This window comes from Phalacrocorax aristotelis, chromosome 5 (genome assembly GCF_949628215.1).
Source record: "Phalacrocorax aristotelis chromosome 5, bGulAri2.1, whole genome shotgun sequence".
Classification (NCBI taxonomy): Eukaryota; Metazoa; Chordata; class Aves; order Suliformes; family Phalacrocoracidae; genus Phalacrocorax; species Phalacrocorax aristotelis.
This window is the reverse complement of record NC_134280.1, coordinates 40,269,292-40,287,900: the sequence shown is the minus strand read 5'-3', so window position 1 is coordinate 40,287,900 and position 18,609 is coordinate 40,269,292. Positions and strand designations below refer to the sequence as shown.

At 35.7% G+C, this 18,609-nt stretch overlaps 1 protein-coding gene across 1 annotated transcript in view; it reads right to left on the bottom strand.

Annotated features, from left to right (window-relative positions):
• Window positions 1-5,806: 5,806 nt before the first annotated feature.
• The window catches only part of SPAG16 (sperm associated antigen 16), a 33,990-nt gene continuing 21,187 nt past the window's right edge, over window positions 5,807-18,609 (bottom strand). The window contains exons 6-10 of the mRNA XM_075094063.1: window positions 17,807-17,914; window positions 16,309-16,426; window positions 14,832-14,901; window positions 9,740-9,888; window positions 5,807-8,864 (exon numbers count right to left, since the gene is read on the bottom strand). Coding sequence (XP_074950164.1) covers window positions 8,847-8,864; window positions 9,740-9,888; window positions 14,832-14,901; window positions 16,309-16,426; window positions 17,807-17,914 — 463 coding nt within the window. The 3' untranslated portion in view covers window positions 5,807-8,846. The remainder of the gene's footprint in view (window positions 8,865-9,739; window positions 9,889-14,831; window positions 14,902-16,308; window positions 16,427-17,806; window positions 17,915-18,609) is intronic.

Below are 18,609 nucleotides of genomic sequence, written 5' to 3'. Positions count from 1 at the left end.
CAAGAGCTAAGTATTCTAAACAAACAAACAAACAAAAAAATCAGTGTACTTCAGAAGTGTGGAAATACAGAATACATAAAGAATTCTCACAATAACAAATACCACAGGTACACATGACTGTAGTTTCAAAAGCACTATGTATAGTGATTTTTTTCCTTGTTTATTTTTTATTTTACTTTAAAGCCTATAAAAATTTGTGGAAGTTGCTCTTAACAGATTTAAATCACAGCAGACAATTTCAGGTTTTGCTGTATTGCTTCCAGAGAACAATTTCTTTACAGGTGCTACAGAAACATTGGGTGGGTTTGCTTTCTACCATGAGTGAAGGATTCCTGCAAAAATAAAAGCAGCTTCAGATGTGTAGTAAATTGTCTGATTGGCTGATCTGCTTTGGATGATTTACAATATATAGGGACATTATCTCTACTGTATATACACAAGATGATTAAAACATGGAAACAAATACAGAGAAATGTTACGAAGTATACAAGAGACACGCAAACTGAAACCACCCACTGAGTAATAAAGTAATATTACAATCACTTCCACAAGTTTTGGCCTGTGGTTTGAGTAACAGAATTCTACGCTAGACTTTCAAACTTGTGTAAATAACTTTTTAATTCAGCACCTTAGCGGAAATAATTTAGAGTGTTTACAGAGAGAGTAGAAGTAGGAAAGAGAAGGCTGGTTGTTCGGGAGAAGAAAGGTGGTCTGAAAGGAAATAGGAAAAAAGCATTCTTTTAGATTAAATGTGAAACCACTTGAGCATGAAAAAAAATTCATTGTGTTTCCTCCCCAGAGATAAAGCTCTGAGAGATCATGGCCAAACCCTGCCATAAGACATCAGACTGCACTAATATAAAAACAAATATTTTTGCAATATAATATGAAAATATTCTTAATGTATCCACAGAAGTGTTGCCTGTGGTTGCATGTACGCCATTTAACAGTTGTGCTTTACACAAGTGGTTGCATTTAGCAGCAGCAGATTTGATCCACCTTTATCATCTAAACGTCATGCTGAAATTATTTGTTCCACTGGTGTATAACACCCACCTGTATATACATCATTACAGGTTAGTTTCCAGCAGAAATCCTTCACCAAGGAACCTTTCCTCAGGAAGGCAAAACCTTTACTTGACAGGAGTGAGGGCGTTACCATTTGACAATTGTTCAGTGATCTGTATAAAATGATCTGGTGTTAAGGACAAAGTCAGTATGAATGGGGGTGGAGGGCAGCAACCTGAAAGGATCTCAGACTACAGAGAAAGGCCAACAATAGTTTCTCTCCATCCCAGCCATGTTTCTTCTGAAGACTGAGGAGATTATAAACTTCCAGTACTCTGTCAGACCTCAGCCTCCCTGCTGACAGAGATTTCACTTTGGTTATTGCATGTAAGAGAAGATAAGATCAACAAATCTGTGATTATACAACAACTAAATTTAATCATGACCAAACCTGTCAGGCCTAGATATGAACTGGAAATTCAATTATGAGAAGTCCTGTGACCCATTAACATTATCTTCATAGTATGTGACACTCCAATGAAAAATAATTACGTTTTCTGGAGGAAAAATGATTAAGTCTGATTAATCCATAAACTGTTTGGAATACAGCGTAGCATTTTATTTCATTTAATTGTATTTTAAAAAAAAAAACCAACAACAATTAAGACACTACTTTCTACTCCCAGAAGTACTGTTTGAATATACAAGGCAAACAGCCCTGAACACTATGAGCAGTGCGTGTTCCTCCCAGAGTACTTATGGTATGTTAGAGAGAGTCGTTACCATGAAAACTAAATGCTAATGTTAAATTTCATTTTTCTTAAAGTGATGTTTACATATGCAAAGGCTTTGTTTAAATATTGGGAAAAAAGACTGAAACACCAAAATCCATAACTTAGTATAGAATAGTTAATTTAAAATATAAATACCACAGTTAGTGAGCACCTGAGCCCTTCCTTCAAGATTTATGGGGTCTGAGTGCTTATTTCATATTTCAATCACATTTCAGTGATTTGAAAGGGATCCAGTTTTATGCATGAGTATCTTAAGCTGAACTACATGAAAATGTAAAACAAAAAACAACTAGCATTTTTAACTTTGGCCTCATTCAGTCTACTGTTTTTTATGTGAGCATATCACACAGTAGTTCACATACTACCCTTCCTGCTAACCGCATCCCTGAACAGCAATGTAAGTTAACTGCTGAATTTTATATTGCAAAAGTTTCTTCTGGAAGAATATTACTTTAAAAATATAGCGGTGATTGTTCCCCCAGTTCAAATACATTTACGATTCTGAACATTTTGACTTGCAGTTGCATATCAATTACAGTTAACTGATTAACATTTTATATGTCTTTTATCAATACCCCAAAATACCAAACCAAATCATTCCTTTGTTGTGTCGGAAACTATGTATATAGGGTTCCAAAATTATTACGTAACTCTTCCCAAATCTTGCATTATAAAATTTTTATTATGAAACTGACCTTAAATAACAGAATTAAAATTGGAAATGGACTTCTGTGGAATTTGTTTTTTCCACAGACACACACAAAAAATCCCTTCTTAAAAACAATTGACATTTTTCAAGTGTAACAGACTCTGCATCAAAGAACATCGTAACCAAGGTACCCAAGCAAGAGTGCACTGCTACATATCTTGTGCAGCTCATTCCAATGCTACTTAGTGACTTCTCTTTCCTTTAAAAGAATAGACTCCTTGGCAAATGCTAAACATTCAAAAGAGCATTACAATCGCACAGTTACAGAAAGAAGTTGTACTGGTAGAATCCCGTTTGGTGGTATTTCACCTGAGCACGTTTCAAAAACTGTGCTGTAAGCACTCTATACATTTGTTAGTGACGGAACAAGCAAAACTGAACCATTCTCCTCCTTGACCCCTCCAAAATTCCCAAACAATTTCCAAGAGAAATGTTAAGATCTTGACACTTTGAGGGAAAACAAAGCATTATCCCAGAGTTAATGAAATCACTCAGTTACGGTCTCAAATGCCAAACAATGCTGACATTACCGATAGCTGTACAAGCATCATTCCGCCACCTGCTATGTGTGCTTTGTATGGAGGCTCTTGTGCTGTTGTCAAGTTCCCTCTTAAATCATACAAAGTCAAATCCTACCATAAAGCCCAAAGTGAATAAGGGAAAGCACTGCAGGGACTCCTGTGGGATAAAGGAAACCCTTACGCACAACACAATACCCAACTCTCCCCATGTGACAGGGCTGTCTGTCCTGAGGAAGATAGCAACAGCTATCAATAAAAATAAAGAAAAATGAAACATTTTAAAGTCTTAATATTATTTTTATATTTATATAAATTCTTTATATTTTTTACATTTTCTCAGCAACACTCAAAGGTTTTTTCTTAAATTAGATCTAATTTCACTAGGTCCCTTTTCCAGGAAATGGAAGCATTTGGACATTAAAGTAAACAATTTTATTATCAGCAGTTTTTGCAAATTATTATAGCAAGAGTGACATTCACAGCTTCACAGAAGACAGGCTATTATTCTAAAATCTGTCACTGTTTACACTCAACTACAGAAATAAATATATGAATATGTAAAGCATATGTAAAGCATATCTACAATTAGAATTAGGACCAAATGTATCTTACTTTCCAACATTCCATCGTATTTGTTTTCAGTCTCAGAGGCCTGTTATTTCATTATTCTTAGCCACAAATAATGACTCAAAACAGGCATCGTTCTTTAGCACACTGAAACCCTTTGGATGCTCTGCATATTTTATCAAGGACTAATAGCTTCAAATATCAAACAATCCACTTCTAGAAATGCACGGCTTTGGGTGCCTTGATTTAACAAAGCTGCAGTGAGGGATGAAAAATTATATCTACTTTGTCTTTTATAATTTTTTTTGCAGATGTATGAATTCTTTTTTTTATATACAGCTTTATCTCTAGGTAACGTTCCTAAACATTTTCCTATTCTCTCCATGTAGATCTGTCATTTAAAAACATGTTTAGGCAAAGCCTAAAACTAAAGCCATCATCACATCATCTATTACCTACACAATATCACACACAAATTAAAACAAAAGCATGGATTTTGTCTAAAGAGAAGTTTTTTTCTTTCTACCATTTTCAAGTCTATAGTAGTTTTTAAAAAAATAAAGTATTGCCTAACAAAATACATAATTCTTTTAAATTAAATTCCACCAAAATCAACTGAAGAACACTTTTTAGTCTACATTCAGTTAATCTTGGATCATATACTTAACCTTGGAGTCACAGAACATTAATTCCATAAGCAGAAGTAAAGAGGCATCATATTCTAAAGATACATAGTCTTTGATGCTTAATACCTGCTATCACCGCAATAATGCCAGCTCCCACTGTGCATCTGATGACAGTCCCACTGGACAAGAAGCTGTGCAGGCTGTACTTGTTCTAGAGCTACATTCACGCTCATCAGTTCACAAGTACATGTTTGCTGGCTGGCGTGTCTTCTGAATGCTTTCCCATGTGCAGTCACTGATGTGAGTCTCTCCCCTTTCCCCAGCCATTAAGTCTAACGGGAATTATAAAAACCTCTTTTGACATTGCTCTTCTATAATAGAAATTTAGAAGTGGCCTGCTATTTTAGGGCAAGGCAGAAAGTTTCTTCCCTTAATTACAATTTTTTTGGAGGAAATCAAACTAATAATGACAGCTAGACAGGGAAACAGATCCTCTGCTGGTCCATCAGTACACCCACTTTCTCACGGGGACACTGCACCTATGTTATTCCTCAGAAAAATCTCTCTATCCTATTCCAGCAACACAGACTCCCTAGGCAATCTATTCCAATGCTTCACTATATTTACTACCATAAATTTTGTTTAATATGTAATCTGAATCCTTCTTATTGGATTTCTACTTCTTGTTCTAACAGGTTGTTTTGTTGTTGGGGTTATTTGGTTAGTTTTGGGTTTTTTTAAACACAATTCTTTTAGATTTTAAGGATGTATCCTGTCTCCGCTTAGTGCCCTTTTCTGTAGATCACACAATTTCACTTTTCACCTTTCCTTTGACAGTCCTGTTTCACAGCCTTCTAATAATTCTTATTGCTCCATTGTAGATGCTACACTTGTCTCCAAACAGCTGCGATCAAACTGAACACAATAGAGCAGCCAAAGCTACGTGCCAGCTGAACAAAGCAAGAAGAATATTCCACATTCTGCATACAATATTCCTGGTTTACACTGCGGTAGGGTGTTCAGCTATTCTGCAATATCATGTCGCTGTTGACTCATGCTAAGTTTGTTTGATACAACAAACCCTAGAGCCTATTCTAAATAAAAGTTATTTGATCAACTGTTTCTCATCATCTTGTTTGGTATTTGTACGTTTGATGACTTTTTTTTAAAATCATCACCCCTACCAAACACAGTTCACTTGGTCTGCAAGTTTAGTCAGCGTATTTCTGTTCCACTCTCCAGATCATTAATGACAACATATCCCTGCAAAAGCCTATTCACAATATCTGCAAATTTCCTATCTGTTTTCCATTAATTTAGGAAAGTTTCCATCAGGCCAGATTTCCAGAGCTGCTAAAAGGAATGATCTGTGAAACAGTACCCAAAGCCTTATCAAAAACATAAAAATTCTTATATCTTATAAATTCTTATATCTTAAGAATAAGGAAGTTACAACATCTATGTTGTCTCTTCTACGAGACCTCTTATCCTGCTATATATGCAATTTAGATTGCTTTAAAACATTTTTTTTCATGTTCACTATTACTTCTTTTCCAGGTTTCTTCCAGATGTTCAGTAAAATTTCTCTTTTTTTTTAACATAAATTCCCAAAGAATTTGGAGTACACCATCTAGTCTATAACTTTTAAGCATTTACTTTTTATCTCCTTTGAAAGACAAGCATTATATTTTCCCTTCTCTAGACTGCAGTCTTATATCTTTGTAACTGGTATTAATTTTCTTAGCTATTTGTCTGGAGTTTTAATTTACCAGTGAAGGACCGTAAAAATAAATATTCCCAGTATTATCTGCCTGTCGTCTTCTCTGTCTTCAATGTCAAATCAGTGCTTTCCTACTAACCTTACTACAAATACAAAATGATTGCTTATTTCATTTACGGCCCTACCTAACTATTTTTGGGACCTTGTGTTTCTAATTGTGTCCCCAAATGCCCGTATTCATTTGTATTCAAGATCAATAATCTGATTAAGTAATCATTTAGTTTTAGCTTCCCCTCTGAGACCACAAAGCCAGTAGTTCTGCTAAATTTTGAAATCTTTCTTCCACAGAATTGAGGAGAAACTTGGGTTTTACACATGTATACATGTGATATTTCGTCCCAAAGTCTTATTAATTACAAAAGCTATTATGTTTGTATGATCACTGGATTTTACTTATGTATTTTTTTAATATACCATTGGCCATAATTTCAAAATCTGTTCCACAGAAACAGATAACGCGTCAACTCCAGAAGTGTCCAATGCACCTTTTGATAAAGTTTTACACCAAATCAAACTGCTTTGTAATACATTATATGTGAAAACAGAATTTACCAAACAAAGAAGCTACAATTTCCCTGCTAATAACTAATAAAAGCAATCACAGACTGTACTCTGTGAGGAACCTGAGAGAATAAAAAGTAGAAAAAGTATATTTCAACAAGATAATGAAAATCACATTATCAAAGGTTCTCCACGATTTTAATGACCTGTGAGTGCATTTTAATTAATTTAAATGTTTAAAGCAGTACTCTATGCACATTCTTAATTTAAGAATATTTATGCTATTGATACTGGCTTATTAAGGGCTAGATATGTAAACAGTTTAGCCTAATTGCCTGTTACTGTATAATTTAATTGAGTCTTGTAACAAAGATTTTAAAATCAGGAGAATACATTCTCTCCCAGAAAAATTCCTGTTGCTTTTTCACTGTTTCAGTGATAAACTGCGTACCAAAGGGACCTTAGGTTTTAAATTCCATGCCAGCTTTTACAGGATATTACAACAGCACAATATATGTCTGTCCTTGAAGTAAATGTTCTAGTTCAGCTATGAGTCATACTTGCATCTACTTAAAAGTAAGCACAGGCATTTGTTAGGTCAGTATTTAGCTACAAGACACAGAAAAGATTTTAAATCATCTTCATCACCATAGTTCACTCCTATGCAACTGTACAGTTAATACAAACATTTATAACTTTGTCTCAAGGATACAATTTCATGACAATATATTTGCTTTTTACTGAACGTGATATAATCCAAATACCTAAATTTTAAGATTGGATAAACTGCCCACTCTGAACTTTTGTAAGCTTTAAATGTTCACTTACATTTACTGAGAAGAGGTAAAAAATATTTGAAAGTGATTTTTCATCTATTTCCCATACTTCGTTTTCTTTTTCTCTATTCTGTCATAAATGCACTGTCTGAATAGATGATTTTTAATTGCCTTTATTTCTTCTATACATTCCCCACCTGAACTCCATGGAACTGACCAATTTATGCTCTGACTCTTACTTCCTTTGAGATATAAAGAGAACTTAAATGAAGTGCAATCTTAATCTGACTACATGATTTCTACCCCCTCAAAACACACATTTGAAGTGTTATTTTCATTATTGTAAATAAGAACAAGGCTATTATTTATGGTACACTCTTCAATAAAGACATTGCCATGTTGAATCATTGTAAGAAAGAATATAAGTCACGTAAGACACAGCAGAATTTAAAAGACCTTTTGATATAGGTCAATGGAGGTGAGGCACCACACCAGTTTGACTCCAAATATCACATAAAATGACCTAAGGCAGGCAAAGCACTCATTTATACCTAATCCTTTAGACTGGAACAAATACTCAGAAAACTAAACTGTTGAGTAAGAATGCACTATTTAAAAAAAAAAACTTTCATTAGAACTGTAGTTCAATAAATGTGCACTATGAGACAGAGTTCGGTGAGTACCTCTCTTAAACACAATTTTATCTCACCCCTTCACCTTCTACACACTCATCATTCCTCTGCCATTTATTTCTAACAGCCTAAAAAATAGGACAATTCACATGGGCATCTATGGTAGCGTCCTTTGTTAGGGGAAAAGAAATATTTAGAAATAATAGATCCAGGAAATTTGAAGTGAAAAAAAGGTATTGTTCCATTGTTGGAAAACATGTTAGTCTCACACCTGAAGTTTTCAATTATTGCTTAGCCATGGTAAAATCTGGTACACTGAAACATACCCATATTTTCTGATGCCTTATTTCTGGAGCTACTCCAGTTTTCTAATCTATTGATTAAATGAAGACATCAGGGCCTCTGGTAGGACTCATTTGGGAAGCACAAGATCTGCAGAAACACAGGTGCTTGCCAGCACCAGTCAACTAACAGTGCTCATGAATTTCAAAGAACAAGGAAGAGCCAAGACAGGCATACTACCTGTGTAGAGATTATATATTCTGGGGGTGAAACATATTCTGCTGCAGTTAACTATAAAAATCCTGATGACTTCAGTAGAAATAGAAACAAAAAATAAGATTTCAGAAGCCAAGAAATGCTCATCTGTTCTCAAGTCAAAATGAAAAAACGACATACCTATAGGAGTCTAAGATGGAAGTTTCCAACCACTGAATGAAGAACAAGGAAAGTGGAGATGGACTGACCAGCAAGTGCCTCAGTAATAGTCAGATACTAATAGGTGGGGAGATAGTACAGAGAATTATTTCCAGTATGTGGCGAGAAGCAACAGAATATAGATTTATTTCTTTATTTGGAGGCTCAGGAGAACCAAAAGGGATGAAAACCAATAAAATGTTATGCTTGTCAGGAGGAGAGGTGCACTGCCAGTGTCAGACAGAAGAAACACCCTGCAAAAAACAGATAGAAACATACAAAAAATAAATCACCATGGACATATTCTTGTGGAGACAGGGGAAAGGAAATACTGAAGCTCATTCTGACTATATCAATGTAAATTAAAGCTTTTTTTTCTTCTCAAAAAAACACAATCTAAACTCTGTGGTTCTCAAACAAAAACAAGCCAGTGTAACAGTTTTAAGAGCTTAAGAAATTTTAGATATTAGAATGTTTACCTTAATTTGGAAAAACACTTACATAGTCCCAAAATGCAACCTCAAGAAATAAATCAAGTAGAATAAAGTAAAAAAAAAAAAAATCCTTTCAACAATAAAAAAATTTCAATCAGGAATTAATTTTGATTTTGCACAACTTCCAAACTGAAACAGCAACACACCTTTGGTATACTCAAGTTTAGAAACTTTCATTGACTATTAAGAAATCATCAGTTCCTTGCCTTTAGTCTCCCAGATGTTACACCTTTTAGACCCAGCTGAAACACACAGGCTGAAATGCTTGAAAAGTTTGCAAGCACTACAGAATAGGTCAGGATTTCTCCAGTTACCAAAGAAACATAAAGAGCAACAAGCATTTACACCCAGCGCTCTTCCTCTGCTGGGTGACTACAGACTCTTGCAAAGTAACTTGCTAGCTTCAACTAATCAAAGTTCCTATTATTCCCTGAAAAATTAGTTGCAATAGAAACTCATATTAAAAACACAAAAAACCTGTTACCTACCTGTCCTATTGACTTTTACTAAGCATTTGTCACTACGTGACAGACTTCTTTCAGTCATGTTGGACAAGTGTTTTTTACCACGGCTTAGTAAAAGTTTAAAGTGTACTTTAGCTTGGATACTGAGCAACTGCAAAGAATGCTGCATACCTTTGGATCTCTCTTGCCTATCTTCTCTGCATCTTTGACTGGATCATATGAATTGCTTTCAGCATCAACAATTTTTTGCTGCCTGGCTTCCTGAAGGGCTTTCTGGGTGGGACCTTCCACCCGTTTCTTCCTTTGACATTTGTGGCCTGCTATAAAATAAAACAAACAAAAATACCATTAGAATGCATTTTCTACTTACTCTTCTAGAACATACCTCTTTACTTAATATTAGCTATACACATGAAATTCTAAAAGAAACACCACTTTAAATAAAAAGATATTCAGGCTACTGTGCCATCCATATAAAGTATTCTAAGACTACATATAACTTTGCTCCACAAGTTATTTTGGTGTGATCTATTTCAGCTTACCTAACGGTACCCTAGATTTTACCCCCAAAATGCAGCAATGATTTCGAATCTTGCCGTACAGGAGAGAGTCACAGTAAAATGGATGCAACTCTTCATTTCCGTCAAAGCCAGGAGAAACAACTCACTGCGTCCTACCCAATATCTACCACCAATGCATCATTCTGATTTACAGCCTGCATTCCCTTTTGCTTCCCTGCACTTTCTCCCAATCCACCTTTCAAACAAAGAATTACTTATGAATAGTTAACTCAAAGAAATCCTAAGCAGGTAGCATAGCTGTAAATCATCAGAATAGGCTGAAAGAAAGACGAGGAACAGTATAGCACATGTGGTCTGTAGTACAACACATCTGCCATGACCTGGCAGAAAGGATGCTATTCTCTGACACTCTTTTTTATTGGCAGCCCACACATAACCCAGTACAGTCCCTTGTGATCCCCGTATCTTGTTGCAATGCCCTGTAGCATATACATGGGTCTACAGGAAAAAGAATGGAATACTGAATTACAACAGGATTTGGGAACTTACACCCCTCCAGTTCTTTGAGAAAATCTTGGATCCAAAAACACATTTTACAGCTAAAATCCAAACTGAAACAAATGTACTTTAGACTATGCATTTCTAAATGCTTGCTCCTGTAAAATAGTTTTACTAAGACCTTGACACCAAAATGCAAACTTTCTGACTTAAAAGGGAAAAAAAAATCCCACCTTCTCCACTCCTGAGGCAAAAAAGCAGATCAAGCAAACACAAAACTGTAACTGGCAAAACAAATGTGCCTGGTCTAACAAAATGTCTGCATTCTCACTGCTTTAAAAAGTTAACGCTACTGTCCCAAATATCCTGAATAATAACTTTTTCTGAAGAATGTGTATAGCAAAATTGGTTTGTGTGTCAAACACGTTCTACTCACTCAGTAGTTGCTACCCACTAGCACATCGCTCATGGAGTATTTGATATGTTGGTGGTTTTGAAATACACATACTTATAAACCAGCAGAGTTATGATAGATGAAGAGCTTAAAAAGTCAGTAACCATTAAAAAAAAGAAAGAACAAGTTCTTAAGAACTGTTGCAATTGCACTAAGATGGCAACAGCTTGTGTTTACAGAGTTTCTATTCTGATTGCACTGTAGATGGAATGGAGACAACCAGGTTTAAGTACTTCAACTGGTGCATTTAAAATTTCTTTTTCATGACCTTCTAACAGCAATTACATCAGATCAAGAAAAGAAAAAGCACAGTTAACAGTCTTAGCAATGAGTTAATTCAACCATGAGTAAAGAAACTCATTGAGTTCAACTTTTGAATATAATTGGGTAATGAATAAGCAGCTGTTGTATTTTCTGAAAACAAGAAATGTACGGAGCAAGCAACAGTTTTAGAACACTTTTTTAGAACCAGTTGTTATAGCAGCATTCACTTAGGTTTACAAGCCAGCCACAATCAACTTTGCTTAATTCCTTCAGGCAAAAGTGGTCTTTTTTCAGAGCGCCACTTAACACTGTCTTGATCCATAAGCAAGGGTGCAAGTGCTCTGTTAATATACACCAATAACCTAAATAAAAAGACCAGTTATTTCTCTTTGATAATTAGATCCCGCTACGTATGATCTTGATACCACATCAGGGACAACCAGATTTGAAACAAAAACAAAACCAGTTTTTAATGCAAATCTTCTTACACAAAACACCCAATCCTTTTTAAAAATAATCTGACCTCAAGATACAACTCTTCTTTCAGAGCTGGCTTCTGAGTGAGCATAGCAGGGACAGAAAAACAGTCTACAAGATGGCTGAGTCCTAATCCTAACTGTTATCTAGTTCCTCTCCAGCTATTAAATTTCCTTCATATCAACTTTAAACAAGCAAGGTAAGTAAATAGGAAATAAAAACTTAATCTTCTAACTTCTAACACCTATTAGAAAAGTTTCTCTTGAAGGAATTGTACACAAAGCACCGTTTGCAAAGCTAAACAGCAGTCTCTGGCAGTGGGACAGCAAAAAGACCTAGTAAGTTACATGCGCTATATTGTGGAAGCTGTCCTCTTCAATTGTTTGAAATGCATCAGGCTGAAAGCTGCTACATCAAATGCTTAAGTAATAAGTCCAGAATAGTTGTCCTAAAATTAACTGCTGTTAATTTTTTCTACCTAGCCACCAGATACAAATTTACAATGCAAACACATTGTGAATACGGCAAACCTTCTCTTTGCTCTTCATTATGCACTATACAACAACCTCAAAAAAACCCCAAACAAAAAACAAACCCACAATGAATTGGATGTGCAGGACCTCATTGCACTTCAGCAAACCCAAAACTAATTAAAAGCCACTCTCAGTGCCCTCTAGCCAAAGCCAGCATTCCAGGTGTTCTGCGGTCGAGTCAGGCTCTGGGACAGAAGCATCAGGAACAGTGACGTGCAATCTCCTCCTGCTGGGAAAAGTCTTTCTCATTCCTCATGCTTTGCACTGCAGTGAAATCAGACAGCTGGCCAGAAAGGGTATCTTACCTTGGCAAATCATAACTTGCCAATCTGAACGTTCAATACCTTATAATTACAATGTACCAATGTACTAATGCATAAAAGCAAGCCCTGAATAGACAGCAACTGAAAAAAATGCAGCTGTAGCTCTCCCTACAGCAGAGGTTTGCAAGTCCAACAGCACTGGTTCCTTCCAAATTAAGAACTTAAATTTAGAGAAAAATGCAGCAAACTTTTCTCCAGTATCTATGCACTGCTTGCTTCTCAAGGTCTTGATTATACTGTTTCACAAATAAGAATTCAAGAGGCAAAGAACGTGATCGTCTTTCAAGAGGCAGCAGAAAGTATCTGATTAAGAGACAATATCACCCACTGAGACATGAGTATGACCTACAACGGGCAATAAAAATTATGTAGCATTAGAGGACAAAGCACTGGAAATAAATGAACTGAAATATCGCTTAATTTATGATACAGCAAATTAAGGCTTGTACAAGCACGTGGGTGGCTGATGAGCTTAATTTGTGTTGGCGACAAAGTCCTTTTTTTTTTATATTATTATTTATAAAGTGCTCCCCTGCTTGTCACTTTTTGGTATTATAAATTGCTCTCAAGATTTTTGGAGAATAAACAAGTACTGTGAACAGCCGGAGAGTGGTTTTTAGAATCGCTCAAACAAATGAAAGTATGTGAAATACAAAAAAGAGACAGATGGGGCATCTATACTGTAAAACAGTAGCATGGGGGAAGAACCCACACTATATATCCTCAAACACGAATATAATGAGAAATTGAATGCTATATGCCCTGAAATAACACAAAAAGTTTATTCTCTACCTCCCTACCTGAAGTGGGATGAAAATGAGCACTGTGCTCTTAGTGGGGCAGAGTTTTATACTTTTAGTTGTAACAAGATTTAAAGACTGTACCGAAGCGTATCCAGTACATACAGCCACAGAAATGTATTTTGGGGACCTGAAATGTGCCTTGCTGAGGAGTACGATACTAATGCATAAAAAAAAAGGCATCAGAATCCAAAATCAGATTGGACTGTGAACACTGAAGAGGCTTGCTACCAGTACCTCAGTATTTCACTGTATTAACATATCTAAAGTCTCTATTTATAGAATTTATTAGTTTAGTAGCTATTTGCTTGTACACCAAATTAAAATTATAGCTTAGTTTATACTGGGTAAGACTACATAACCCTTCGAGGTTCTTCCAGAAATGAAAGCAACTATGTTCTTAATGAAACAGTAGTTTAGGAAAGGAGTAGGGTGTGCTCCAAGGACCCCTCAGCTATGTAAGCCTCCCACTGCTGCATGAAAACCAAGACCTGAGCTAGGGTTAGGGGTATGTTTCAGATAACTAGATATCAGTCCAGTGCTTGTAGCAATTCATGACAACTTAGGAGACCAACTGCTTCACTCTACATTAGCTAGAGCTTGAAGGAAAAAATTAAACAGAATGTGTTGTGCTCATAACAAGCAGGCAGTAGCAAAGATCTGGCCAGTAGGTGAAATGTCTGCATTAACAATAAATAAACCATCTTAACAGTCAAGGAAATGCTTGCTGTCCTCTTCACTCAACTACAAATCCAAAGAGAAAGAAAAAGTTTATGTGGCTACTATTCTTCTCAACCTTGTCTTTTCTACAGGAATTTTATACAATGATTGTGGGAACTAATGAAACTTGATTGGGGGTAACTCAGTGGCTTTTTACCTGGGTGATATTACTAGTGAAAAAGTAAGTTTAGGCCTTTAACACACTGAAAAAAAAAACCCACAAAAGAAACAGATATAAAAAATGTCCTAATTGCAACAAATGCTTCACCTGGAAGTTGTGTAATATCTGATATCTGGTCAGCTACATGGCTGAGAAGTTTGTTTCCATACCACCATATATACCTTCTTATAGGAAGAAAGTATATAACACGAACGCTCATGTGAAAAAAGTATTAGTAGATACAATAAAATCAGACACAAAGTAGAGTTCTAGAATGAAGTCCTTCCATAATTAGTCACATATTCCATATTGCTATGAGCAGTTTCACTGTCCTTAGTGGATACATTTTAGAATAAATATTCAAATGATAAAATTGCTGCTCTGTCACCAAGACAGTTGATAAAATGTTTATAGTGCAAGTGGTTTTAATTTACTGTTACACCAGATTTTGAAATGCATCAAAACAACAAAAAACCTACAACCAGTCTGAGCTTGGTGATGGGAATATTTTACCTTTTGTCACAGGAATCTGAGTAGCACATCCAGACTCTAAACTTTGTAATGTGGCTTGCAAGCCTGTAACCTGATGTTAAAAAAAAGGAGAGAACAAGAAGACATAATACGAAAACATTGCTTTTGAACTGTCTGTTCAAAATGCACAGCATTTGTGTTTGGCTATTCAAGTAATAAATTCCATCTATAATTTTTTGCTTTGCTGATTATTGTCTAAGTTATAAACGTTACTCCTAATTTGAGGTTTTGGAGAGGCCCAGTGAAACAATGTGATAGAATGCAAGCCTCCAGAATACCTCAAAATATTTTTACAGCTCTATTAAAACAATGCAGACAGAATACTACGGATCTTACGGAACCATCATCTTTTAACCACTGCTACTACTGCATTGATCTTTAACTTAATGGCACAATATAACACAGAACTTTGTTACAAGAAAATGCCACAAAATATGGCATTATGCGTTACAAAAAAGCCATCACTCCACAATGCATACAGCTCATAACCAAATAGGACTTACGTATGTTCCTGACATTTCATAGCATTGGAACGGTTATGTTTTGTACTCCTGATTCAGCATAACTGGATAAGGACAGTAACCTTGCTTTTTCCTACAGGAGATTTTCTTTTACTTATTGAAATTTCAAACATATAATCCTCAGTCTTTTAAAAGTAAGCTCTCAGGTGACCTGAGAAAAATTGGAGGCAGAGGAAAGGAGGAAACAAGAGATAACGACTACTAGAAGAAAGTGCCGGCATGGTAAATTCCCTTCACATTACCCACATATAATTGATGCTACTGCTGAAATGTAACGCATTTGGGAAGGTTTTTTTTCCATCTTTTTTTCCTCCTTTTTTTGAGCAAAAAACCTACTGGTTAAACACATGCAAAGTAATTTTCTGTTCTTCATCCATCCTATCCGTGCTTATAGTACTTCCTGCTAAAGGGGCAGAATACCAAGTGTACCAATCTATACATCAGATAAGATTATAGGAGTAAAATATTGCTCTATTATTCCACCCATGAGACAGAAAAACTGTCTCTGATATCTTAATGTATTTTTTCCTAAACTAGTAGCTCATTCCTAGATATATATTTAGGGGGAAAAAAAAAGAGTAATAAAGAAAGTTAAAATTAGAGATTTCTAAAGGCATAGATGGAAGCATATGATTCTGTGGGAATATCACGCCTTTCCTCAAGCTGTCTACACTGAAAGTGTAACAGGGTCTGCACATTGCTGACTCACGTGGGGCAGCACCAAGCAAGTACAGACCAAGAGCTACTACTTTGTGGCACTGAGTTTCACATACTTTCAGTATTAACATTTCACCAAATAACATGAGACTCACTAAAATATTCTGCTTCAATCTATTGAATAAGTGAATTGCTTTAACAGCAATATCCTATGTATTTACCAAAGTAAAAACCAAAAGCATTCCTTACAACTTTGCAAGCAGTGTTCACCATAGTTTTACCTGCCCAACTGCTCTGTCTCTCTCCAAACTAGTTAACATTTTCTGTCTCAGTGTAGTCTGGTATTTTTCAGTCAACTGCTTCAGCAGTGGTTCATATGACGCATAATGTGCCTTCAGCCTGTGAACAAGGAAGGACAAATGATGCCTCAAACATGAGTTAAATCAGAGATTTCTGTCTGTGTAACTTTTTTCACCCCCAAATAAAAGAATAGAAGTGCCAAAAGGTCAACACAGAGGAGACAAAGGTATTTAGTAGGTAACCACCCAATAGGAATACCAGAAGAAGAAGAAAAAAATAAGATCAATAAGAGGTTTCATAAGTTGTTTAGTCATATCTTTTAAAATATTCCATCAGTTTTGATCTGTTCATAATCCTTCATACACATACTGCACATTTATTTTTGTTAATTTCTGTTTTCTTGTAGACAGATGATATTTCTTTGGAAGAAAGAATTGCAGCTATTATCCAACTACCAACTAAGATCCTAATCTAGACAAAACAATCGTAATACAATTACTGTTTCTTTCTTCACTGCACATTACATTTAGAATACTTAACCATTTTCATTCTTCACAACAACTAAAAGTTAGATGTATAATTTCTTAAGAGAAACACGGGACACTAAGCTTCAAAAATACTGCATTTTGCAAAAAGCTGAAACAGAGGAGAAGTCAGTAAATAGTGCCCCCTTGCATTAGCACATAGGGATTTCAAGGTTAAAGATGTAGCTGCTATTACATGCATTTTATTGATAACAATATTGACAAGCGAAAATTCTGTGAGTTTGGACCTGCAGATGTAAGCCACTCCCCAATGTTATTTTAAAACAAGTGCTGGCATGAACACGTGCAAAGACGACATTCTAAACTCAACTCTTTCACCTGGCCCAGCAATCTTCAGATGGACGATATAAAAGTTCTACTCATGGAGGGAAAGAAGCAAAACAGGTAATAGAAAACTCACAGAATTCCAGAATGACAAAATTACAGAATAAAATATTGTAACATAAACTATAATAACTCAGTACCAGCTGACTAGTTTGGGCTTAATTGCAACAAAGCAGCATAGCAAATTTCATATAGGAAGTTCAAGATATGAAAGAACAGAAAATACCAGCTACGGAAATCATGAATGCAAAGGTTCTGAACTCAGTGTGACCCCAGTTACCCTTAAAATGGACGAAAGATCTAAACGCAGAAATCACTACATATTTATGGAATAAGATCTGGGTAAAGAAAACTTTATTTGTATTTTCAACTATTAGAAATACTATGTACTTCTTAATGCTATATCACGCCATGGAAAATAAAAAAATTAGAAATTGTTTAAGAGACATGGCAGAATGGTCCAATGTAACTGCTATATACCAGGACACTAACTAAATGCAGCTAGCTTTACTTTAGCACTTCAAATTTCACAACATTATCTCATTACCAGACAACAATTGAAGACATTATCTTTTATGTTACATGTATGGTAATTAAAATAATTTTTTACCTTTTAATGTCACAAATAAGCCTGTTTTTCTCCTGGACCACTCGCTTATGATGCATTCGATGGAAGTCACGTTCTTTCTGCATTTTTAGGAAAGCCTCTTTTGCTTTGCTGTATAGAAACAGAAAATGTAAGAGAAATGTTAGTCTCCTCTTATTAATTGCTCATCAGGGTATGTCAAATACACACAGAATTAATTTTCAGATATGTACATGCCTAACTGTACCCCAGTTGGAAACTTCTGGTAGTATGCCTTATGGTGGAAAACATGTACTTTTGAGGTCTTTAAGCTGCCAGCTGATGTACAAAACCATGAGTTCTCTTCACTATTACCTTTCCTCAGTTCCTTTGGATAGAATCTGGATTCTGGCATTATAAACCTCAGATGTCAACCTTACTTTAAGAACAAGGGGGCTTGTGGAGGCACACATTCAAGTTACAGGTGATCAGAAAACAGTATTCCTGCTGTGGGTTTAAAAATCTACATGTAAGTGTATTGTCATACTGATTTTCTAACATCTGCATCGCGTCTGGAGCCCAACACAATGGTACGTGCTAGAAGGACACACACAGAAGGATAACTATCCTTGCCTTGAAATACATTAATTTAGAGAGCTTCTGGAAAAATAAAATGCTAGAGAAGTTCTAGGCTCTGTTCAATCATGCTTGCAGCCTGTCCCCAAGTGTCCCCTGTACATGACAGCGGAAGGAAAAGGAATCCATTTCAAAATTAATTGCAAACGTACTGATAATCTGTTATTCCCGAAGCACGTTTTACACACAGCCACAGGACACCCTGAGGTACT